Genomic DNA, 26,060 nt, shown 5'->3' on the forward strand with positions numbered 1-26,060 from the left:
CATAGTTTGTAGGTAGAGTCCTTCTGTCAGGTAATTCTTGCGGTTCAAAACCACAGTGGTGGAGCTTTTGTCAGCAGATAGGACTATAATGTTGGGATCAGTTTTTAGTTGGTGGATTGCAGTTCTTTCTGTGTATTTAAGGTTAGCTTGCATGGCGAGGGAATTGAGGAATGACGGTGAGGCAAGATTTGAGGTTATGGAATTGTGGAAAGTTAAAAGGGGATGACTTGGGAGCAGTGGATGTGGATCATGGTTGGATGGAGGAGTGAACTGAGTCATGCAGGTTTCAACACTGGTCTCTGGTTGTGTCTGATTGGTAGGGTTGGTGGTGAAAAACTGCTTCCACTGTAGGAAGAATTTTACAAACAAACCTTGTCAACTGGCCTAAACCTCCTTGCTATACCTCCTCTCCAACTGTAAAATTCTCCTTCCAGGAACTAGAGCAGCTTAACAACACCACCTCAAAAAAGTGTTCACTTCCTACTCCCACCTCAAACTATCACTATCCACTGCCCGTATAACTATCTCCAAACTCCTCCACATTTCCTGATAGTTGACAAACCCAGACTCGCAGACCCTTCTGTTTTTATCCCACCTACAAAAACTCCCTCACACCGCCATACAGAATCCAGAATCTAAATACATCGAAACACAGTCCTGAACCTTTCCTCTGAAAGCTTTAGCCCCACAGAAGTATCAGTCCTTTCCAAAGGCCTTGCCTTTTGACCCAGTCCAAAATTCAATCATGTAGGACTTATTAAAGACCTTCTTGTCTTCTTTCAATCCCTATAGTAGAAACAGTTTTTTGCCACCAACCTTACCAATCAGACATAACCAAAGACCAATGTTGAACCCTGCCTGACACAGTTCACTCCTCTATCCAACAGTCATCCACCACCACTGCCCCCAAATCACTCCGTTAACTTTCTACAATTTTTTAACCTTAAATCTTGTCTCACTATCATTCCCCAAATCCTTCAAAATGCAAGCTAACCTTACATCCATAGAAAGAGCCACAATCCAACACCTACAAACTGACCCTGACCTTTTAATTCTAGCTGCTGACAAAGGCTCCAACACAGTTGTTTTGAACCACAAGAATGACCTGCTTAGCTGAATGGTAATGTGTTTGCCTACTATGCAGCTGGCCCGGGTTTGATTCCCGGCCAGGTTGGAGATTTTCTCCACTCGTGGACTGGGTGTTGTGTTGTCCTCATCATCATTTCATCATCACTGACACATAAATTGCCTAATGTGGTGTCACATGAAATAAGACTTGCAACTGGATGGCCAAACTTCCCCAATTGGGGCCTCCCAGCCATCAAAGCCACACGATCACTTCATTTTTTTACCTGGCAAAAGGATTCGGCCAACCGTCAGATTCATCCACCTACAAACCCTGCCACAGTGCCCTATTCCAGAAATCCAGCAGGATCTCCAGTCTCTACTCAAATCCTCAGGCCCATCCCAGAAGTCCTCCCCAGAGTCCATCTCTCTCTCCTCACCCCTACCATTCCCCACACTCCTACTTCTACGCGTTTCCTAAAGTCCGTAAACCCAACTGTACAGAATGTCCCACTGTGGCCAGTTACTGTGCCTCTGCTGAGAGAATCTCTGCTTGCTTAGACCAACACCTTCAGCCTATTGCCTGCAACCTACCCTCTTACACAAAAGATACCAACCATTTCCTCCACTGACTCTCCAAAGTTACTTTTCCTTTATTACATGGTGCCCTGTTCATCACTATTGATGCCACCTGCCTTTACACCAACATCCGTAAAGCCCATGGCCTTACCACTATTGAACACTACCTCTGCCCGACAGATTCCAAACCTACAACCTCCTTTCTAGTTGCTCTGACCAACTATATCCTTGCCCACAATTACTCCACCTTTTTGTAGTCATCACCTACAAACAAATGCGGGATAAGGTTATGGGCACCACATTGCACCATCCAATGCCAACCTATTCATGGGCCATCAAGAGGAATCCTTTCTAACCACACAGAATTCCAAACCCCTCATCTGGTTCAGAATCACTGACAGCTTCATGTTCTGGGATGAGGGTGAGGACACATTACCCACATTCCTCCAGAACCTCATCATCATCTCCCCCATTCACTTCACCTGGTTCTCCTCAACCCAACAAACTGCCTTCCTCAATGTTGATGTCCATCTCAAAGATGGCTACATCAGTACTTCTGCCCATATCAAACCTATCAACCACAAGCAATACATTCACTTTGTCAGCTGTCACCCATTCCATACCAAGAAGGCCCTTCCATATGGCGTAACCAACAACTGCCGTTGCATCTGTAATGACGAGTAGTCCCTCTTGAAAGTGTCTCACTGAGGCCTTTACAGGCTGTAATTACCCTCCTAACCTTGTACAAAAATAGGTCTCTAATGTCTCATCTCATCTGCACCATTTGGATGATAAAATTACTGGTTTTGTAAGTTAATTTAAAAAATATTTCATATCATTGAAACTTTTTTTTGTATTAATGGGAGCTACAAGGAGGATGTGTAAAATGTCAACAATGAAGTAGATTGCTGAATTATTTCATAGTGTATTTTGGGTTCTCAGTGTTTACTACACACACCTTATTTTTATGAGACTGCAGATTTATCCTCAGTAGACCCATGCCGCTCAGCACATACTTCATGGAGGATAAGAGGTTATCCATGACCGTTGGCCGGAAGCTGCTGAGCTCCTCTCTTGTGAAGCCATCACTGTGGATGATTTTCATCTGCTTTACCAGCGTGCTCTTTCCGCTCTCTCCTGCACCTGCAACATTTTCAGGATCAACTTGTCTCTGTCATAAAAATGACTCAACTGTAATATTACTTTACCATGTAATATTACCTTACCACCAATTACAACTATAAAGGTTATATGCAATCACAAAGAGCTGTGAGTGTATATGATCCTTAATTACCAACATATGTAGCGAAAAATATCACACAAGCTCTTGGTTAATGCATGGACATTTAAAAAACATGAAAAATCCAAAATTAGCATGTGCTTTGGTCTGAAAACGTGAAGTTCATATGGATATGCCCTTTGAGTACAGCCCAGTTTCATCAGAATTGTATAAGTGTTTGTGGAGAAAGTTGTTCTGTTCTGTACAGATGAAGAATTAATGGCAAAAAGCAGTAGCTACACCTGTTAGCAATATGTTTCTCATGCCTAACAGAAATGAATTGCATAGTGATGTTTAAACTGAGTCAGCCATCCTGATGATCTGTTATTTTTTTTCAGTTCTCCTAGTTTCATAGAAATCTCCTGCTTTCTCTGTTAATATTGGATCTAATACGGGAACTACTCCTGACTTCTTCTTCTGGAATAGCAAGTGCAGTATTTCATGTTATTTTGTGTTAAGTTGAAGTTTTCATGCATTTATACTGGGTTGGCCTGGACTGGCTGTCAGCTTCGATTGCAAAATTTAACAGTTTTCTTTTAATCTCTCACTGTTTGTATGCCTATCCCATATACCTGCGAAAGTCTTACTGCAGATTCGTCCTTTAGTAATTTACCTACAACTCCTAATTTCTTTTCAGTCATCAGATCAACACATTTTCACTTATGTAAACAACCTGTAACTTCGGAAACATGAAATGTGGTATAGATTAACACTGATTGTCAATGAATCTTTATTGAGATCTGCCAACAGCTAGAAAAGTACAATCAACGATGCACTCCAATGTGTAACAGTGTGCTTTCTTCTTGAACAACACAGAGCAATAATTTTGAAGGGAAGAAAACATAAATCATGTTCTTTTACTACCATGTTTAAAAGAGTCATAAATTGTCAACCTTTATCTTCTTGGGTGAAGGGCTGGTCACACATGTAGACAGGACACTGGCCACAGGCATGTTACAAGGGTAAGAGTCACAGCATGTACCTGAAGGTGAAATGAGAATATATTTCAGGAATATCTTACGTTAGGGCCTTCATCATCTCCGGCGGCTTAACGTAAGTCACATATATAATAATGTAATGGAATACTTCACGCAACCTATTCCCTCTCACCCCCACACTTTGGAAACACCATAAATGTTAAATTCTGGCACTCAACATAGGCCCCTAATTAAGCAAAACAATGAAGTACAGAGTGGATCACTGTTGTAATTGCTTTACAGATCTGACAGATATTTCTACTTTTTGTATTTTTCACAGAGGCGATAAATTTAAGATCAATTAAACTTATGTCTGAAGCAGTCAAATCAGCTGATCAGCCTTGGGGAGTGCTAATAATGTCTGATCCCCTGATAATGTCTTAATTGCATCTGTATACATTAATAACTGTTGTGAGATACTGTCTGTTTGAATTGAGATTTGAGGCAGAATAAGTTTCCTCACGACTGCTAGTTATTGGTAGGAAAGGGCTTTGCTGCTGTCTGAGATATCTTGATACCATTTTGATAATGGTGCTCTCTCTGAAATAATTCCATACATTTATTTACAGCACAAAATTTCACCTCATAATGGATCACAAACAATTAATTTCTCTGTTTGGTTGTAAGAATGCCTCCCAGAAGAAACAGCATAATATTTACAATGCTGGGCCCTCTTTCTCAGCGATTGCAATTATCCAGTTCACTCTTAGCCAACAGTACATGTTAACATGAACGCCTTCCTACCTTTGGGGTCAGATCACACACTTGACTCTTAGGAAACACTGCACTTCCAAATAGGGAAAACTTGACAAAACCACCTACAAGAGTTTCCTGTCACTGCATCCACAATTGCAAGGTACTCAAGCGAGGACCTTACACATCTGACAAGGTTGGTCGAAACATTCTCTGCTCTGCTCCTTTCCAGAACTTTGCACATATTTCCCCCCTAAAAAAGAGGATCCATATAATAAAAGGGAGTACTGATGCTGATGACAGATGATGATGACTGCTGGGTGGTCATCCCACCCCCACTGCATCAGTGCATCATAAATCTCCAGAATGCTGACCAGTCGGGAATGACACCCATTAAGGCACTTGCGTGGTGGCATGCCTACTGGAATGTCATCACGTAGGACATCAAGGGAACAGCCGATTTCAGTGAGACCTGTGCGCCAACCCAGTCAGCATCCCTCATCCCTGCAACAGTTCCACATCTGGTTGATGTCATACTGGCCATGGGAGCATGTCCACATGGACTTCGCTGGACCAATCCTCAGAGAGATGTGACTCACCATTGTAGACTCAAATCAAGTTTTCAAGGTGTGCAGTTTACTGTCTAGGAATGCAGGAGAGAGGGGTGGCACATCGTAGCAGCGGCGGGAAGTGGCACACACTTGAAGGTGACATGAACTGGGACAGGAGGACAGGACGGAGGAAAGGGTGTGCACAGTGGGTTACCTGAGATTGAGCCCACGACAATTACAGGATCGGAGGATATGTTGTATGTATAACTCTCACGTGTGTAGTTCAGCAAAGCGGGCGATGGAAGGAAAAATCCAGATGACTCGGGTTATGAAGCAGCCACTGAAATTGAGCATGTTACACTCACCTGCATGTTGTACCACCTTGTGGCCAATCATCTTGGACAGCTTATTGATGGTCATACTGACATAAAAAGCTGTGGGTTGTTTGTAGCAAAGTTGGTATATGATGTGGCTGCTTTCATAGGTGGTCTGGCCTCTGATAGGATAAACCTGTGACAGGATTGGAATTACAGGTGCCGGGTGGATGGACTGCGCACATCATGCATCTTGGTCTGCCATATGGATATGATCACTGTGGCAAAGGACTGGTAGTGGGTGTGATATAAGGATGGACTAGGATGAATTGTAGGTTGGGTGGGAAGGGTCTTGGGTAGGATGCCTCTCATTTCAGGGCTAGGATGAGAGATAATCAAAACTTTCAGGTAACCCACCGTCCCCACACCCTCCATACAACAGTTAGCCCTTCCTCTGTCCTGTCATCCCCTCATGATTCATGTCCCCATGTTGCCTGCATCGTGTGCTGATTGTCACTGCCCACTACAGTTGTGCCAGGCCTTATGGCTGCCACCCCTCCTTCTGACATTCCTATCTGATAAACTGGCAGTCTTCCTTCGAGTTGCTAGCCAGCCACCCCTAGTCCCTCTCCCTGCCTCCAACCTCACTCTCCCACTACCCACCCCACATGGCACTACCCCCAGCACAACCAGTCCACCTACCAAAAAGCAGCATTGGCACTATTAGTCCAGCCGGGACCATGTCCGTGTGTGTGTGTGTGTGTGTGTGTGTGTGTGTGTGTGTGTGTGTGTGTGTGTGTGCACGCACACCTTTTACTCTTGCTCATCAAAGAACAACTCCACAAGCTAGCAAACTTTCTTTCTTTTGTGTGTGCCTATCAACAACTCAGTGCCTTTGCTTATCTGCGAGTGGTCTCCTGTGATCCAAAAATAATTTGGCTTACATCTGCATAAATAAGTTACTATATTAATAATTGCACTGGTCCATGATTGCTGTACCACAAACAACTGCACAAAATTCTGACGTACTCAGCATACTGAGAGTGAACCTAATGCAACTATAGTCACACATCAATTGTTATGTAATTCAAAAACTATAGAAAATCTGTGTGCAGGTAAATTTCTGTTTTGATATACGATAATATTTATTTCAAACTGTTCTGTAACAAGAAATTCTTCTCAATCAACTCAAATGGAAGTGCAATCCATTTTGTCTTGAAAATTCCATAAATATTTGCCTTATGTTTTCTGGATGCATTTATCACTTGATTAGCAGAGATATTCGACTTTTCTTTAATTTCTTTGGTCAGTTGACTGTCATGTAAATAACTGAGTCAGTGTCTGTCTGCACTATGTTGGTCCAGTTCATCAGGAAGACGTCCACCAGCTATTGCAACATTCCTAAGAACTGCATCTTCAACTTGACACATTTCTCCCTTTATGCAGACTTTTCTATCAATTGACAAAATTCACTGAGTTTTCAATGCTGATAAACTTGTATTCATATCTACAGAAATGTTTGTATCATCAGCTTCTTGTGGTTCCTAATGAACTATGACTTATGGAATCTTCTTCATGGAAAAATCTTTTCTGCATGATGAGCAAAGTTTTTGACTTGCTATATACAGGCTTCATCATACATTTCAGCTGAGCAACCATTTCCACGTCAAATGAAATCAGACTTATTTATAATTGTTGTTACATTCTCTTTGTAGAAATTTATAGTAGTGTAAAGAGTGTTTCAAGATGAAAGCACAACACAGCATTTTCGTCACAGTATAAACCACTTTTGTCCATTAACCAGCTGCTCAGATGGTATGGGCATGTTAGGCGAATGGAGGAGAAAGGGTACCCAGGAGGATAAACAAGATGAAACCAGTAGGAAAGAGACCAAGAGGAAAACCGAGAGACAGATGGCTGAAAGGAGCGGAAGAATGCATCCAGAAGAAAGGAGAAGATTGGACCAAGGTGAAGACAGAGAGATGGTGGCAAGACAGAAGACGATGGAGAGGCTTATGTTCCAAACAGACCCGGCCAGACGCTGGAAACTGTCCAAGATGATGAATGAACCAGCTGCTGTTCTTTAAAAGAAAATTCTTTCAGCTTTTAAGCTCCTGTACGCTATATACACAGTTATGCTGCATGCAAAATTACATATGATAGTAAAATGCAGGACTGTAGCCTGTCTTGGAATCCTGAGCTTATTATTTAGTGTAATTAAGCATCATACACAATCTATAAAACAACAATGCTTCAAATACATTTTGCAAAAGAAACATAAAGTTTACTGAGGACTAAATTAATAAACAGTACTCACATGTACTAATAAAAACCAAAAATTTCAGACAAATTTTTGAATCTTAACTGAAATAATGCAAATATAAAGGTAAGTGGTTCTGATAGACTTAATTAGAGCCTAGCCTACTATTTTCAGTGATGTAACTACTTTAAAATCTGTGGTGTCTGTTTTAAAACAGGTGGTGCCAAATACAAACAAAAATGGCACATTTTGTAGTTTTGGTAACTTCAGAGGCTGACAGCTTAGTGAATACATCTGTAGGAAAGTTAATAATTCACTAATTTTCTAATGAAAAGACAATCAATGCACTGAAAAAAGATTATGGTTGCAATGCAGTTTACTCACTACCCACTATGAGAATCAGAACAGGCCTTAGTCATAATCTGTGAGTGCCGTTTACTTTTACTATTTCTCGTTAAAAGATGCAAGTTTGAAGAGGCAATGTGATGTAGCTATTGCATTCTCATCTTTATTTATGTTATTCCTGTGTTCTATGCAGAAGGTAGTGTTGGAATGGCAAGTGGAAGGACCATAGCTCTATTAGGTCAGGGACGACAACTAACTGAACCTAAGGATTTTTCAAAGGGTTTGCCGTTGCAAGGAAAGTAGCCCTCATGAAAATGGCTCTAGTACCTATACCACATATAGACGGACGAAGTTGGTAGACATTCATACAGGTCCCTTAGATACATACTGTACATATTTCAACATAACTGAAATTGGTTGAGATGCAACTGCTTTGTCCTTGAAATGGACTGGCCCATAAATACATAACTACACACAAGTTCGTTCAATAAGATGAATGTGTCATTGTGGGGAAAAGTATATATGGGGCTTAGTTCTACTGGCAAAAGAATTACTGTGACACTTCAGTCTCTTGCCTGGTAGCCCAAAACTGTTGCATTAGCATTAAGGCTACTGCAGGTTAAATAAGTTGGCTGCACATGAAGAAAATTTCCTGTCATAGCCCCCATTGTCGGGTATGACTGCTCACTGAGGACAGTCAAGTGGCAAAATCTTCCACATGGTAGTTTAATGTGTAGTGACACATTCTGAAGTGGTTATTGTACCGTATGTATTATCACTAAATGCTGGAATTCTACAGTTTCATGCACCATACCAGTCTTCTCAAAATGTGCTGTGTCTTGGAGAACATAACCTGATAGTTAGTCTTGAACCATGTGTCCGCAATCACTTAGTACGACAAATAAATGGTAAATGGTAAACATCACATTAAGTAGGCTTTCTCAATTGGCTCTCACTGATTGTGCATTCCAAGGCAAGGCTGTAAGTCACACTCATCGAGCTGAAGATATGGATGGTTCTCTCTCTGATGAGTACCAGAGCATTCAGTTCCAGGTGGCTCCAAGCAGCCTGGTGTGTTAGTGCTAAAACAAGATTGTGTGTGATCCATTAATTTTCAGGAGTGCAGCAGCATTAATTCTATTTCTTTTAATATTTCGGCCTTCTTCAGACTGAGCTGTGCAACTGAAGCTACAATACTCTGAAGATGGCTAAAAGGTAAACAGTTGGAATGTTACCAGAAGAATAAACAGAGTTATGTGGCTGCATTCTCAAAATTTTATGGATTAGACACTGTGCCAGGAAAATATGACTTAACACTTCAAGATTATTCGTGTTATCGAACAAGTATTGGATGTTATTCTAGGTCAGAGTATTATTGCTAACATGCTCTGAAGTTGGCTGATAAATTATGATAGGTTGCGACTTTACCTGTGGGAAACAGTCAGGGATGATGGAAATCATCACAGCTGACATAAATGCTGGGGAAAAGCTCTGCTAATCATTGCGATGTTGCAGGGTTACCTAGCATTGTGCTGCTCTCCTCTCCTAACGCTGAATCATAATACTGGCTCATGATGCCTTAAAGGATGTCTCTACTGTTATTTACACTATGGGACAATTTGAGTTGTGGTGACTACATTGCGGGGAACTGTTGTTGACATTACATGCACAAGCTCAAGGTGACAGCAGGGCTGTAGGTAGTGGTTACAATAGATGGATTGGGAAATAAAATTGATCACTCACAAGTACCTTAGAGTATGAATAAGAATCCATTATACCTAGACCTTCTTCTAATGAGATTTTGTAAACAACACTGCTGAGTTTTTATATTCCTATGACAGTGTGTATAATCTTTCCATGGTGAATTTTTGCCATGGCAAATGGCATATTTAACATAAGGGGCATTACAAGACTGAAATGGATGGGAACTGCCATATTTAGAGCACTGTTTTGCCTCATATATTGCTCATCAGTAAGTAAAAATAAGTGGTAATTAAGGTATTCCCTTAGTGTGGGAATATATGGTGGCACCTGGCATTGCATTCTGTAAATAATAACATGTGCTGGTAATTCTTGGTAACTGAATGTCAAGAAAGTATGTCTGAAGATCAGTAATGTGAGCTTCTTAACATTGCACCACCTCTGTGATACAACATTGACTCCAACAGCAGGTGCAGCCAAACAGTAGCCAGTACTAGGGATTTTTTTGTTGAAGGTAAGAGCTGAGCAACCACTCTGTCTCCTTGAAATTTTGCAGTTATCTCAAGTGATTTTCCCTTTTGACAGAATTGAGTGATAAGATTCAAAGATAGTTTGAGAAATAACTATTCCAGCATACATACAATAACCATGATGGTGAGATTAGGGGGAACTGAGATTAAACAGAGACCTACTAAGTTATTGTTCTGGACTCTACCCACAAATGGAACAGGAAGAGTGAAACCTATATTGCTGTATTATGTCTCCTCACCTGCATGACAAGTCTCGGCGCATCGATTTAGATGCACACTGTATTTAATTTTTTACAAGATTGTCAACAAAAATACTAAGACAGATTTTAAGGAACAAAACCAATTAAAATGGCATCCAGCACTGACAGCTCATGGACTTCTGAGCTGTATCTGTCACTGTGTCAGGCACTGTTCATTTTGCTCCATCCTCAACTGTTAACAGTGCTATACAGTTCACCTCTTTCATACAGGTACAAGTCAAATTAAACAGAAACAAGTGTGATTTATACAAACAGCTGTGAGATTCACAACTGCACACCTCTAAAAGAGCTCATACAGAGGCAAACTACATTTTTAAAAACTTTTCTTGATTGTTATTTTGAGAAATCGCACAAAACCTGAATCTGGATGGCTGGAAGGGGATTTGAAAAAGTGTCCTCCTGAATGAGAGTGTACTGCACTAACCACTGTGCAGCCTCAATGATAGAAGCAGTGGGAAGAGATGAGGGGGAGGGAATACATGCGTTGCTAGTATTACACACGTGCTTTTTGACTGTTAGTGAGTGTCTCTGATTTCTGAAAGAAGAAGTGAAAACCCCTTCATTAGTTTTTGTGACCCACTTTATCTGAGGTGCTGTAGGTAATTCTCACATTGGGATTGGAATTTCTTTATTGCTCATTCGTAACAAACAAATTACCAGAACATTACAACATTCATTACATGATAAATACATACTACAGACAGTACTGTTAAATCTGTAAAGCTGGCTGTGGGCAAACATAAAACACCATAAGCATAAACAGTTCCGGCTGTACTCATGTGGAATCAAGGAGACTAGCCCCTAATAACCAGGATACAGAGGCGTTACATGTTGTTGTTGTTATTGTCCTCAGCCTGGAGGCTGGTCTCATGTGGCTACCTGTGCTAGTCTGGCACGTCTCTTCAACATATTGCTTCTTTCAGTCAAGTAGCATCATTAAGCTCTTGTCTCCCTGATTTGATTCAGTACCTCTACATCAGTTTTCAGAGTTAGACATACAGCCAATGATATGATGGTCACAACGTGCAGCCCACAGATCCAACATTACTAAAAGTGATTTTAAGGGTTTAGGCCTACTAAGAAGCTTATAGTCACACATTTGTTTTATATAAAGGTATTCAACAAGCCGCCACAAGCATTCTCAGTAATGGAAAGTATGAGCTCATGCAATAACCAAGGAAATATCTTAAAGCCAGTGATCCATTTCTAAAATAGCAGCACATGCATATCTCTCTCTCTCTCTCTCTGGGCATGTGTGGGTTGTAAGAAAGACCTCACAGGTACTTAATAAAGCAAACCGATAAAAATGTTGATTCATCGTGGCAATTACAATTGAAACACTGTTCTCGCCAACAGAACTAATGTCAGATTTGGTCTCTGGTAGCCTATGCAATTATAAAAATAATCGTTCATTTAAATAGCACAATACTTTATACAAAACCGGTAATATCTGATCAGTTATTCTTACCGAGTAACAGTATTTTGATGACATTTCGCTCTTGTTTTGCCAATTCTGCAAGTTGCCTGTCGATTTCTTCACTTCGCGTTCTAGCCTTGGCTCCTTCTCTGTCTAAACTAAGACATCCACCCATCCCATGTTGCACATATGAGCACAGTTCCACAGCGACACGAACAATTTAATGAAGATTAATCTGTAGAATATATATTGAATATGAGAAATAACTCCGTCTGTAGTGCGCTGGTGTTCTATAATATATGCTACATGAGTGTACTGGCAACACATAAACAAAGCAAGCCACAACAACAACAGCACGACGGCCTCATTCACGCTGTCCAGTGAAGTTCATCCAACGCTGTCACCGTTTGAAATATATAACACACACTGTTCAAACCAAAGATGTTCAGACAGTTTACATATGTTATGTCTCTGAGTGCGTAATGAGGTGTTGATTTGCGTGATGTGTTGTATCTCACCGGACGGAAAGTTTCATAGCGCCGAGTGTGGTTTTACAGCGTAACATTCACAGAGGTGAAAACAGTATCTTTCATACATTTCGTATATCCACTGCGTCTGTGTTTTGTGTTCATGGTAACATTGGAACTGTATGAAGTTGTGGTAAGTTAATGATTTGTTAATATATTAATGTGCTTGCAAATTGACATCGTAGTTTGTTTACTGTTGATAATGGTATCTCCATTACAGATTTACCTGTAGAAAATGATGGACATGCCAGCATCAAGCGATATTATGATAATTGGAGGGAACTCACATCCAGAGCTTGCAAATTTAGTCGCTAGGTAAGACGCGTTGTGTGCCATCTGCCCCGTTTGCCATTCAGAATGTCAAGAAAGGAACTGACATTGCATTTTTGTGTGTTTTACGTACCTTTCTCCCGTTTATATAGTCTTTAATGACTGCGTAATAACACTAATGATGTAAAACGTTTGCTAATGTTTATGGGATATGCTGTCAGTTCTTGGAGGAACATTGACATATTAATAACTTGAATACACAGTATTATGTACCAAAGTAATATATATATTTAATAATGAACTGTTAAACAAATAGCATTCCATGGAACATTACTACTGTGTATTCATGTTATTAATATAACCATTTGCATTAGATTAGATTGCATGTACATTTCGTTCCAATAGATCCATAGTGAGGAGATCCTCCGGATTGTACAACGTGTCAGAACAACAGGAATTCACAATAAAAAAAATTACAGTGAAAAACAAGATCCCACATACAATAGTTATTATGGATGTGGAATGACTCAAAAAATTTTTTTAAACTTATTTTCATTTATGAGGTAGGCCTAGTAAAAATGTAATAAAAGAGTCATTTTAGATCACTTATTTTCAGTGATCTCATTGGTGCACTGAATTTGTGCACAAGTCGAAGGGTTTTTATTATTTGCATTATTTTATCTCTCTCTCTCTCTCTCTCTCTCTCTCTCTCTCCAGTTGTTTATAATAATAAATTAACGAATGAATGAGGGGAAGTTGGCCTCCAATAAATCCTTTAGGCTCCTCTGAAACTGAGCTTTATGGGGGTCGACAGAAGCGTCCGATCCCACGCGTCGGCTTTGACCCGTGACGTAAGGGTGTTGTCGTGTGTGACGTCATGACGGCGCGGAGTTTGGTTTGAGTGTGGTTGTCTCCAGTTCTGTTTTATCTTATTTTATTTACTTTTCTGATCTGTTCGTTCTATCTCGTGAGACATTTTTTTTAAATTTAAAAACACTTATTACTTATTTTAATTATCTGTTTCCTCCAATTTCTGTTTTAGTTTATTGTATTTATCTTTCTGATCTGTTCGTTCTATCCCGTGAGATTTTTTTTTAAAAAAGACAAAAAACACTAATCAGCTACTGAAGCATCTTTATCTTCTATGGGTTGCAGGGGTTACGACCCCTGGGGAGGTTGGTGGGTATTCATGCATGGCTGTCTTCACTTACACGTTGTAGCTACCCAAGGCGTCTAAATTTGTTTATATTTAGTTTGCCCCCCACCCATACATCCCATTTCCCGCACTTGTCCCATTAGTGTCATTAGGCTTCTTGTGGAAAGAGTGTGTGTGTGTTTTTGTTTCCGCCATATTTGTGATGTCATGGGTCAAAGCAGACGGGCAGGATCGGACGCTTCCGTATTTCCAATAATTCTAATTTCACATTTTTGTTCCTGGAAAACTTAAGCTTGCCTTGATGAGTTTGCCCTAAAATTTATAGAGTGGAAGTAAGCATATCCTATATGTCTGACAATGTTCACATGGCAAACAATGATTTGGCTAGGTGCTTCATCAGATCTACAGTGTGCTCCTCCAAATGAAAATTATCAAGCTGTAATCCCAAGAATTTAAAACTTTCCACTTTTTCTATACATTTGTTATCATATTTTAGGCGTGTATTGGGTGGGGGGGGGACCTCTTTAAAAGTTCTGAATTGCATGTAGTGTGTTTTTTCAAAGTTTGGTTACATTAATGTCATGTGTCCTTGAATGTATGCAGAGCATGGATTAAGCCTACTGTTTATATCTGTTGCCACTTTAGTGTTGGCCAATTTCCTTTGAGCAGTTCATAGCATCTCTACAGCTTCAGATATATATTACTGTTGTTATTGAACTTGAAATAAACATGTGGTTACAGTTTGAAAGTGAACATAAATGCTTCCATTAACACACACAGAATGGATGTAACACAAGGGTATGCAAAACACAACCATGTCAATAGGAACATCTATAAAAGCATCTGTAGCAACTGCGGCAAAGATAAATATGTAGCAGAGGCATTGATTCTAAATTCCAACAATTCTTGGTGTAGAGCGTAAGTGCAAAATGGAATACCATTCTCTGACAATTTTGGTGCTCATTGTCAGATTTATCTTACTCCTCGTCTCTGTGCAGCTTATCTACAAATATTAATTTAGAACAGTCCTATGGTTGTTTGATGATATCATGTCAGTCAACAGAATGGCAACTAACAGAGTTGATTAGACCATATGATACAGAGCCTATTTCAGGCGTCAGATTTGAGGACTGGTAGCCTACAACGACTTTTTGTGTGGAGAGGAGAATGAATAGCATGTAATACATCCAGATCATCATCCAGCCCATTCTGTTCTTCTTTCCATAATATAAGTAAGATATGCTTTTTCAGCAGGACATGTCCTGTGCACACATTTTCTTCAAACTTTTTCTCAGTTCCCATATCCAAACTTTGCCTGCCACTGAGCATGTCTGAAATATGGGACCGTATCTCGTTTGGTCTGCAGACTCCTCGGAATACAACCACCCAATGACAACTAGTAAAATGGTGTGGAACTTTTTTTTTTTTTTTTACCGAACAACAATCTTAAGTTTCTGTAAGTGTGTCCATGTATAGCAGTGAGACTGCGTTATCGCTGTACAAGTTGTACAAGACACTGAAATCACAGAAACAGTCTCTCAGCAAGTGTATGGCCTTTGTAGTTCTGTTCACTTTTAGTGTCCTACCTGGATACTATCTGACTACAACTCCATTCAAGTACAAATCTAGCTTAAGGGTGTTCATTTTACAAGTTGATCTATACTTAGTGCAATGTGTTCAGACCCACAGCACTCTTACATTTGTCTTGTCATTATGGATTTATGGACATATTGTAACCTGAGGTGTTAGCAGTTCTCTGACTGAATATTTACAATGTTCTTTGGTAACATACTGTATAGTGACTGATACTGTAGCTCCTTACACTGTGATTGTGATGCATATGACTTTTTTTTAAGTGGGGTTTTGGAATCTATGCCTTGATTTTGTAAACATGTTTTTTTATTGTTATGGATGCCGGATGCCGTTTTCTTTATTCCGTGGACTGTATAGTGCAATAGTTTGTGTAACTGTGTTTAGCTTTTTTGTGTACAATAAATATTGCAGCTCCAATCAGATACAGCCAGCAGATTACTTTGCTAATAAAAATCGAGCATAGATTCGGTATATTTTATTGGAAATTCTGGTAGTGTTCAGAAGCACGGATGGTCTTTAGTGCTAGAGGACCTGAGTTGAGATATTGCTGTATGTTCAGTGTAAAGTAGACTATACTGTAGATCTCTTTTTCTGTGTCTCCTACAACGACAGTTGGAACAAAATCAGTACAGGTAGTGTTGAGGATCAGTGGACAAAGTTCAAAACCATCGTACAATATGCATTAGATGAGTATGTGCCAACCAAGATCGTAAGAGATGGAAAAGAGCCACCGTGGTACAACAAATGAGTTAGAAAACTGCTGCGGAAGCAAAGGGAACTTCACAGCAAACATAAACATAGCCAAAGCCTTGCAGACAAACAAAAATTACGCAAAGCGAAATGTAGTGTAAGGAGGGCTATGCGAGAAGCATTCAATGAATTCGAAAGTAAAGTTCTATGTACTGACTTGGCAGAAAATCCTAAGAAAGTTTGGTCTTATGTCAAAGCGGTAGGTGGATCAAAACAAAATGTTCAGACACTCTGTGACCAAAATGGTACTGAAACAGAGGATGACAGACTAAAGGCCGAAATACTGTACGTCTTTTTCCAAAGCTGTTTCACAGAGGAAGACTGCACTGTAGTTCCTTCTCTAGATTGTCGCACAGATGACAAAATGGTAGATATTGAAATACACGATAGAGGGATAGAGAAACAATTAAAATCGCTCAAAAGAGGAAAGGCCGCTGGACCTGATGGGATACCAATTCGATTTTACACAAAGTACGCGAAGGAACTTGCCCCCTTTCTTGCAGTGATGTACCGTAGGTCTCTAGAAGAGTGTAGCGTTCCAAAGGATTGGAAAAGGGCACAGGTTATCCCCGTTTTCAAGAAGGGACGTTGAACAGATGTGCAGAACTATAGACCTATGTCTCTAACGTCGGTCAGTTGTAGAATTTTGAAACACGTATTATGTTCGAGTATAATGACTTTTCTGGAGACTAGAAATCTACTCTGTAGGAATCAGCATGGGTTTCAAAAAAGACGATCGTGTGAAACCCAGCTCGCGCTATTCGTCCACGAGACTCATAGGGCCATAGACACGGGTTCCCAGGTAGATGCCGTGTTTCTTGACTTCCGCAAGGCGTTCGATACAGTTCCCCACAGTCGTTTAATGAACCAAGTAAGAGCATATGGACTATCAGACCAATTGTGTGATTGGATTGAAGAGTTCCTAGATAACAGAACGCAGCATGTCATTCTCAATGAAGAGAAGTCTTCCGAAGTAAGAGTGATTTCAGGTGTGCCGCAGGGGAGTGTCATAGGACCGTTGCTATTCCCAATATACATGAATGACCTTTTGGATGACTTTGGAAGTTCACTGAGGCTTTTTGCGGATGATGCTGTGGTATATCAAGAGGTTGTAACAATGGAAAATTGTACTGAAATGCAGGAGGATCTGCAGAGAATTGACGCATGGTGCAGGGAATGGCAATTGAATCTCAATGTAGACAAGTGTAATGTGCTGTGAATACATAGAAAGAAAGATCCCTCATCATTTAGCTACAATATAGCAGGTCAGCAACTGGAAGCAGTTAATTCCATAAATTATCTGGGAGTACACATTAGGAGTGATTTGAAATGGAAATATCATATAAAGTTGATCATCGGTGAAGCAGTTGCCAGACTGAGATTCATTGGAAGAATTCTAAGGATATGCAATCCGAAAACAAAGGAAGTTGGTTACAGTACACTTGTTCGCCAACTGCTTGAATACGGTACTGCTCAGCAGTGTGGGATCCATACCGGAGCAGCGCGCTTCGTTACAGGATTGTTTAGTAATCGCGAAAGCGTTACGGAGATGATAGATAAACTCCAGTGGAAGACTGCAGTAGAGACGCTCAGTAGCTCGGTACGGGCTTTTGTTGAAGTTTCAAGAACATACCTTCACCGAGGAGTCAAGCAGTATATTGCTCCCTCCTACGTATATCTCACGAAGAGACCATGAGGATAAAATCAGAGAGATTAGAGCCCACACAGAGGCATACCGACAATCCTTCTTTCCACGAACAATAAGAGACTGGAATAGAAGGGAGAACCGATAGAGGTACTCAAGGTACCCTCTGCCACACACCGTAAGGTGGCTTGCAGAGTATGGATGTAGATGTAGATGAAAATCACAGCATGAACAGTTATTTAAAACATTGATTTGATCCATGACATAGTGATGATGTGGCATGTGCTGTCCTACTTGCACAAAATGAGGAAAGTATAAATTACATTATTTATTTCATTTCTGTATTATTCTTTGGAGTGTAAGTTGTATTGCAGCCCACAGTTATTCATTCATTCATCCGTCTTGTTTCATAGATCCTATTAAGGAGAAGTAACTGTTGAGATGTGAAACAAGTTAAGTATTCATTAACATAAGAAAGGACTTCATAAAAACTTAATCTGTATGGTGCATTAATGATAAATATGATGAATGCTGTTCAAGCTTACGACATCTAAATTTAATCAAGTATATTAGTTAGAAAGCAACTGCTTTGTAAACGGACACTGCCTCCTCAATTTTACTATGTAACTGCTGTGTACCTGCTATTAGTAGCTAAATATATACTCGATTACAATGGAATGTTTCAAAGAAAATAATTTCCTACACCGTAAATATTGTCTTATTTGTAGTACATTACTGCTTGTCACACGGCTTTATAACACTGCTACTTGCCATGTACCTAACAGAACTTCTCAATCACAGAGTGAGTTGGTGCTGTGATTAGAACACTGGACTCCCATTCGGGAGGACAGTGGTTCAAACCAGTGTTCGGCCATCCTGATTTAGGTTTTCCATATTTTCCCTAAATTGCTTCAGGCTAATGTCAGGATGGTTCCTTTGAAAGGGCATGGACAACTTCCTTCCCCATCCTTCCCTAATCCGATGAGGTTCCGATGGGACCAATGACCTCAATGTGTGGTCCCCTCCCCCAAATCAACCAATGAACCAACTTTTCAATCCCTGAATGTAGGTATTCAAAAAATTTGTAGAAAGAGTGACTATGTGGTATGTTTTTAATTTTCTTTTGAATTGATAGGTCTAGTATAGGTTGGAAAGTGACAGTTTGATTGTGACTTGGGAGCCAACAAGTGTAAATGTGAATTTTTGGATACTTATAAAACTTTTTTTTTTAATACATATTTTTGTAATCAGACTTTTCGGTATAAGATCCAAAGAAATGCCCCTAAAGATGAGAGTATTATAATAATTGTGATTAGCTGCTGAAGAATTCGCAACAAAGTGCCAGAGTTTGAAGTGCTCTTTAAAACAGTGCAGATCGCATTGCATTGGGCACAGAAACTGATTCAAACCCACAATTGTGAGGTATCTGGGGAAATTTATGCACATATTGAAATGATAGGCAAACGGTAAATGCAAGTGGTGTATTCGTCACAGTAGACAAGAAACTCAGTTTCACAAAGATAGAAATAGAAACTGCATGTGAGATTTTTTGAGCATGACTCAGTATCGAGGCTGGGTATAAACTTATAGTTGGACCGTTCTGTCAACTTCCAGACCCATTTCCCGATGTAGCCAAAATCTTTAGAGAAAACCAAAGTTCACTATCATGTAAGTTTCCCAATCACACTGTCTTCATTGGTCTATGAGTTGGGAAGATTACAGTTTTATAAGTAGTGGACATGACAAGACGTCCTGCGAAATATTACTAAATATGCATTCTGTGAGAACTATCTAGACAAGATGTTTTGTTAGCCCACTCATTATGGAAATATATTGGATGTAATAGGATTTATATTTTTATCAAACTATGTAAAGAGGCAGTAGTGTCATATCTCAGTAAGAAAATAGAAATATTTACCTCTGGAGAGAAGCATGCAGAGGAACTGTGACTTAGGTTTAGCAGTATAGTCAGTCATATATTTGATAGATATGAATCAGGTGGAACTGTTCATACTGGGGCAGACAGTTCATGGTGTTCAATCACTTAATAGAAATTTCTAAAGAAGAAATACTGTTGCATAATATGTGCAAAACAAGTATAGGCCTAGAGATAGGGAGCTTATGTCAACTATAATCTGCCATAGGCACCTCAGACAAAAAGGCCATAAGCAGTAATTGGAAGAAAGCACAGATTACACCGACCTGTTCCACATCCACAAGACCCATCTCATTTTTGGGTCTGTCGAATGAAAACTGAATCTAACCTAATCCATCTAGAAGGAGGGTAGCAGAAGTTATGTACAAAACTGCCATCCAATGTTATTGACATCCACTTGTTGTAGAATCTTAGATCATATTCTGAACTCAAATGTAATGAAGCATCTTAAACAGAATGCCAACAAGCATGGATTCAGAAAACGTTTGTCCAATTTAATTTTTTGTGCGACAGAAAAGATGAATGCAATAAGTATTTGTGTTAGTGGTGTCGAAGTACAGCTGAAATTGTTAAAACTGAACAAAAATGCAGACCCAATGGAATCCCTATCAGATTCTATACTGAATTTGCGCCGGAGTTAGCCCCTCTTCTAACCATAATCTAGCATAGATCCCGTGGGGGGGGGGGGGGGGGAGGGAAGTGCCCAGTTCTTGGAAACGGCATAGTCACACTCATTTACAAGAGGGGTAGTAGAAGTGATCCACAGAATTATCATCCAGAATCTTTGGCATTGATTTGTTGTAGAATCTGAGAACATATTTTGACCTCAAACATAATGAAGTTATCCTGGACAGAATGACCTCGTCAATGCCACCCGTATGCATTTTGAAAACATCGATCATGTGAAACCCAACTTCCACTTTTCTTACATGATATACTGAAAGCTTCAGATCAAGGCAATCAGGGTGGATGTTGTATTTCTCAATTTCCGAAAAACATTTGACTCAGTACCACACCTATGCTTATTGTCACTTAGGGTACCAAGTGAAAGTTGTGACTGGATTGAGGACCTTTCCATAGGTAGGATGCAACACGATATCTTGAATGGAGAGTCATTATCAAATGTAGAAGTAACTTCGGTTGTGCCCCAGGGAACTGTGTTGTACCCTTGCTGTTCGTGCTGTATGTTAATGACCTTGCAGACAATATTAATTGTAACCTCAGACTTTTTTGTAGATGGTGCAGTTTTCTTTGATGAAGTTGCTTGAATATTCAGTCAGATATTGATAAGATTTCAAATTGGTCTATAGATTGGCAACTTGCTTTAAATGTTCAGAAATGTAAATTTTGCACTTAACAAAGTGATAAAGACATGGTATCCTGTGACTATAATATCAATGAGTCTTGTTGGAATCGGCTAACTCATATAAATACCTGGATGCAACACTGTGTAAGGATATGAAATGTAGTTATCACATAGGTTCAGTTGTGGGTAATGCAGGTGGTAGACATCGGTTTATTGGTAGAATACTGCGGAAGTGCAATCAATCTAAAAAGGAGATTGCTTACAAATCAATCGTGCGACCAGTTCTAGAATATTGCTCAAGTGTATGTGACCCACACCAGATACGACTAACAGTGGATACTGAACGTATACAGAGAGGGGCAGCATGAATAATCACAGGTTTGTTTAATCTGTGGGAGAGTATCACAGAGGTGCTTAAGGAACTGAACTGGAAGACTCTTGAAGACGTTGTTATTGTGCTCTTCTGTCCAGAGACTGGTTTGATGCAGTTCTCCATGCTACTCTGTCTTATGCAAGCCTCTTCATCTCTGAATAACTACATAAGCTACATCCTACATTTTAGTCTCTCTCTTAAGATTTTTACCCTCTACAGTACTAAATGAGTGATCCCTTGATGCCTCAAAATGTGTCCTACCAACTGATCCCTTCTTCTAGTCAAGTTGTGCCACAAATTCCTCTGCTCCCCAATTCTATTCAGTACCTCCTCATTAGTTACGTGGTCTGCCCATCTAATCTTCAGCATTCTTCTGTAGCAGCTCATCTTGAAAGTGTCTATTCTCTTCTTGTCTAAACTGTTTATTGTCCATGTTTCACTTCCATACATGGCTGCACTCCATACAAATACTTTCAGAAAAGACTTCCTGACCCTTAAATCTATACTCAATGTTAACAAATTCCTTTTCATAGTCGATCTACATTTTATATTCTCTCTACTTCGACCATCATCAGTTATTTTACTCCCCAAATAGCAAAACTCATTTACTACTTTAAGTGTCCCATTTCGTAATCTAATATCTCAGCATCGCCTGGTTTAGTTCGACTATATTGCATTATCCTCATTTTGCTTTTGTTTATGTTCATTATATCCTCCTTTCAAGACACGGTCCATGCCGTTAAGCTGCTCTTGAAGATAGACGTAAAATATCCTGAGAAAGTCAATTAACGAAGTTTCAGAACCGGCTTTAAATTATTACTCTAGGAGTATACAACCACCCCCTACAAATCTCTGACATAGGGTTCATGAAGATAAGATTACTGCACACACAGGGGCATTCAAACAATTATTCTACCTGCGGTCCATAAGTGAATGGAACAGGACGAAACCCTAATAATTGGTACAATGAGACATACCCTCTGCCATGCACCTCACAATGGTTTGCAAGAGGTAGATGTATGAAACCAAACTAACACAACAGAGACTTTTCTGATATGATATCATGAAAGTTATGTATCAATGCATTCAGGTGATGTAGTATTTTTTGTTTTCCAAAAGTGTTTGCCTTGGTCGACACTGATTATTTTAAAGTACACAATGCAGCAGTACTTATAAAATCAAGTGAAGGATATCTTCTTGGAACATTTTAAACAAAATGTAGCATACAAGACAATTTTCTATGTGCTTTATTTTTTATCTTTGTTTGGAGAAGATGTACATTGTTTAAAGGCATAATATTATTGTGTTGGACGGGTCTTGTACCCAGGCCCATGCTTTTTCTGAGCAACACTCTCGTGGACTGAGCTGAGACAAGACTCTCAACTCAACCTCACAGTGCCAGTTCTACTACTACTTCTCTTCAACTTCTGGTCTAGTGCTCGTAGAGAAATGATATTGCATAGAATGGATTAGTCACAGCATAGTATGTGTTTCCAGAATGAATCTTTCACTCCGCAGTGATGTGTGCGCTGCTTTGAAACAGTAAAAATTGTATGTGCTGCGAATACATAGAAAGATAGATCCCTTATCATTTAGCTACAAAATAGCAGGTCAGCAACTGGAAGCAGTTAATTCCATAAATTATCTGGGAGTACGCATTAGGAGTGATTTACAATGGAATGATCATATGAAGTTGATCGTCGGTAAAGCAGATGCCAGACTGAGATTCATTGGAAGAATCCTAAGGAAATGCAATCCGAAAACAAAAGAAGTAGATTACAGTACGCTTGTTCGCCCACTGCTTGAATACTGCTCAGCGGTGTGGGATCCGTACCAGATAGGGTTGATAGAAGAGATAGAGAAGATCCAACGGAGAGCAGCGCACTATGTTACAGGATCATTTAGTAATCGCGAAAGCATTACGGAGATGATAGATAAACTCCAGTGGAAGACTCTGCAGGAGAGACACTCAGTAGCTCGGTACGGGCTTTTGTTAAAGTTTCGAGAACATACCTTCACCGAAGAGTCCAGCAGTATATTGCTCCCTCCTACGTATATCTCGCGAAGAGACCATGAGGATAAAATCAGAGAGATTAGAGCCCACACAGAAGCATACAGACAATCCTTCTTTCCACGAACAATACGAGACTGGAGTAGAAGGGAGGACCAATAGAGCTACTCAGGGTACCCTCCACCACACACCGTCAGGTGGCTTGCGGAGTATAGATGTAGATGTAAACTCAAAAACATATCCATGACCCTTACAGGTAATGCTCTTTCTAAATGAGTTATCAAAGTATGGCTCCATACAGCCTTCATAGTCCCACAAAGTTGGAAAAATACTGGAAGAATTTAATCGGGGGGGGGGTGATACATATGCCTACGGAGCTCAGTTGCTGAGTGTTTCCTGTGAAAAGCAAGGACTTGTGTGTCCAAGTATGGCACTATGTTCCGAGTGGTCAAGAAGGTTCAAACCAAGTATGTTGTTGTGATTGTGGTCTTCAGTCCTGAGACTGGTTTGATGCAGCTCTCCCTGCTACTCTATCCTGTGCAAGCTTCTTCATCTCCCAGTACCTACTGCGGCCTACATCCTTCTGAATCTGCTTAGTGTACTCATCTCTTGGTCTCCCTCTATGATTTTCACCCTCCATGCTGCCCTCCAGTACTAAATTGGTGATCCCTTGATGCCTCAGAACATGTCCTACCAACCGATCCCTTCTTCTAGTCAAGTTGTGCCACAAACTCATTCTCCCCAATTCTATTAAATACCTCCTCATTAGTTATGTGATCTACCCATCTAATCTTCAGCATTCTTCTGTAGCACCACATTTCGAAAGCTTCTATTCTCTTCTTGTCTAAACTATTTATCGTCCACGTTTCATTTCCATACATGGCTACACTCCGTACAAATACTTTCAGAAACGACTTCCTGACACTTAAATCAATACTCGATGTTAACAAATTTCTCTTCTTCAGAAACGCTTTCCTTGCCATTGCCAGTCTACATTTTATATCCTCCCTACCTCGACCATCATCAGTTATTTTGCTCCCCAAATAGCAAAACTCCTTTACTACTTTAAGTGTCTCATTTCCTAATTTAATTCCCTCAGAATCACCCGACTTAATTCAACTACATTCCATTATCCTTGTTTTGCTTTTGTTGATGTTCATCTTATACCCTCCTTAACTGCCATCTGGTTTCTGTACAAATTGTAAATAGCCTTTCGGTCTCTGTATTTTACCGCTGCCACCTTCAGAATCTGAAAGAGAGTATTCCAGTCAGCATTGTCAAAAGCTTTCTCTAAGTCTACAAGTGCTAGAAACCAAGTCAATGTCAAACCAAGTATGCGCCACTAAAAATTGAAAGATTCATTTTGCATACACATTACATTTATAATCTGACAATTGTTAGGATTTCACTTTTAAAATTTTGACTAGGTTTCTGAGCCTCTTACCTCACAGTAAATTGACCTGCTTATCATAAAAGAAGTATTGTGAGAGAGTTTAAATTTCATAAATTAATTCAATTCAGGGTGGGTGACAATTTAAAATCTAAAAGGAAGCTCGGTGGAGAGTTTTCTAAAAGCTTGCTAACACACAGTGATTAAACAGTGCACTCTTCCTACAACCACCACCATGAAGTACAACTGTCTTCTGTATATACAGGGTGATTTTTCCACCATGTACAAGCTCTAGGGATTGATTGATGAGATGATACAGAACAAAAAATGTGTAATGAAATTGTTTCTGGAAATGCATAGTTTCCATGCTAGAGACCATTTATTCAATCATACTTTGGTGCAGAGACTGCAGCCTAATATGTACTGTACTTTGCAGCCACTGTTGCAGTATGCATGGTTTCCTTGTAAAGGGTGGTACTGTTCCTCTTATATCATGTACTAGTGCGCTCTCCTGCCATAGTCATTCGAATTTTGTGTCCAATCCACTTCTCTTACTGACGCACCTTGTAGTGAACACGATACAGCATTGTACACAATGGTCTCATATTTGAATCTAGAGCTTGCTGAAATGGTGTTTACTTATGGAAAGGCAGATAGCAACAGGCGGCAAGCGGCAAGATTGTATCAGGAGACCTATCACCACCACCGACGATAACCACAGCATTCAATGTTTGTAACAGTGTTTCAATATTTGTCTGAGACAGGGTCATTTCAGGAAGCAGGAAATCGTGAAGGAGAACCCAAAATGTTCGGACACCAGACTTGTAGAAAAATCTGATTATTGTTGCTATTTGGACTAGACACAGAATTCCAATGGTAGGCGACCGCCATGTCAGTACCAGGCAATTGGCCCTCCTGTACAGGGTAAGCCAGACATACGGGTGGAACATTGTCCATGACAATTGTTTCTACTCTAATCACTTAAAGGGTGTGCAGGGCTTACAAGCGACAGATTTTCCACATCAGGGGCAGTTTTGTCACTGGTTTCTTTATCAGGCAACCACAATTCTGGATTTGTGTCATCCATCCTATTCAGAGAAGAGGCCACCTTTACATGGAGTGGTGTCTTCAA

The 26,060-nt window shown here is 40.0% G+C and overlaps 2 protein-coding genes across 4 annotated transcripts in view; one reads left to right on the plus strand and one right to left on the minus strand.

The window, feature by feature from the left end:
* The window catches only part of LOC126236376 (guanine nucleotide-binding protein G(o) subunit alpha-like), an 85,121-nt gene extending 72,782 nt beyond the window's left edge, over nucleotides 1-12,339 (minus strand). For both annotated transcript variants that reach the window (XM_049945632.1, XM_049945633.1), the window contains exons 1-2: nucleotides 12,023-12,339; nucleotides 2,603-2,787 (exon numbers count right to left, since the gene is read on the minus strand). In XM_049945632.1, the coding sequence (XP_049801589.1) occupies nucleotides 2,603-2,787; nucleotides 12,023-12,146 (309 nt within the window). In that variant the 5' untranslated portion in view covers nucleotides 12,147-12,339. The remainder of the gene's footprint in view (nucleotides 1-2,602; nucleotides 2,788-12,022) is intronic.
* A 108-nt stretch (nucleotides 12,340-12,447) lies between these two features.
* Nucleotides 12,448-26,060, plus strand: part of LOC126236378 (phosphoribosyl pyrophosphate synthase-associated protein 2) — a 92,025-nt gene continuing 78,412 nt past the window's right edge. For both annotated transcript variants that reach the window (XM_049945634.1, XM_049945635.1), the window contains exons 1-2: nucleotides 12,448-12,631; nucleotides 12,719-12,813. In XM_049945634.1, coding sequence (XP_049801591.1) covers nucleotides 12,734-12,813 — 80 coding nt within the window. In that variant the 5' untranslated portion in view covers nucleotides 12,448-12,631; nucleotides 12,719-12,733. The remainder of the gene's footprint in view (nucleotides 12,632-12,718; nucleotides 12,814-26,060) is intronic.

The sequence above is a fragment of the Schistocerca nitens genome, chromosome 2, assembly GCF_023898315.1.
Source record: "Schistocerca nitens isolate TAMUIC-IGC-003100 chromosome 2, iqSchNite1.1, whole genome shotgun sequence".
NCBI lineage: Eukaryota > Metazoa > Arthropoda > Insecta > Orthoptera > Acrididae > Schistocerca > Schistocerca nitens.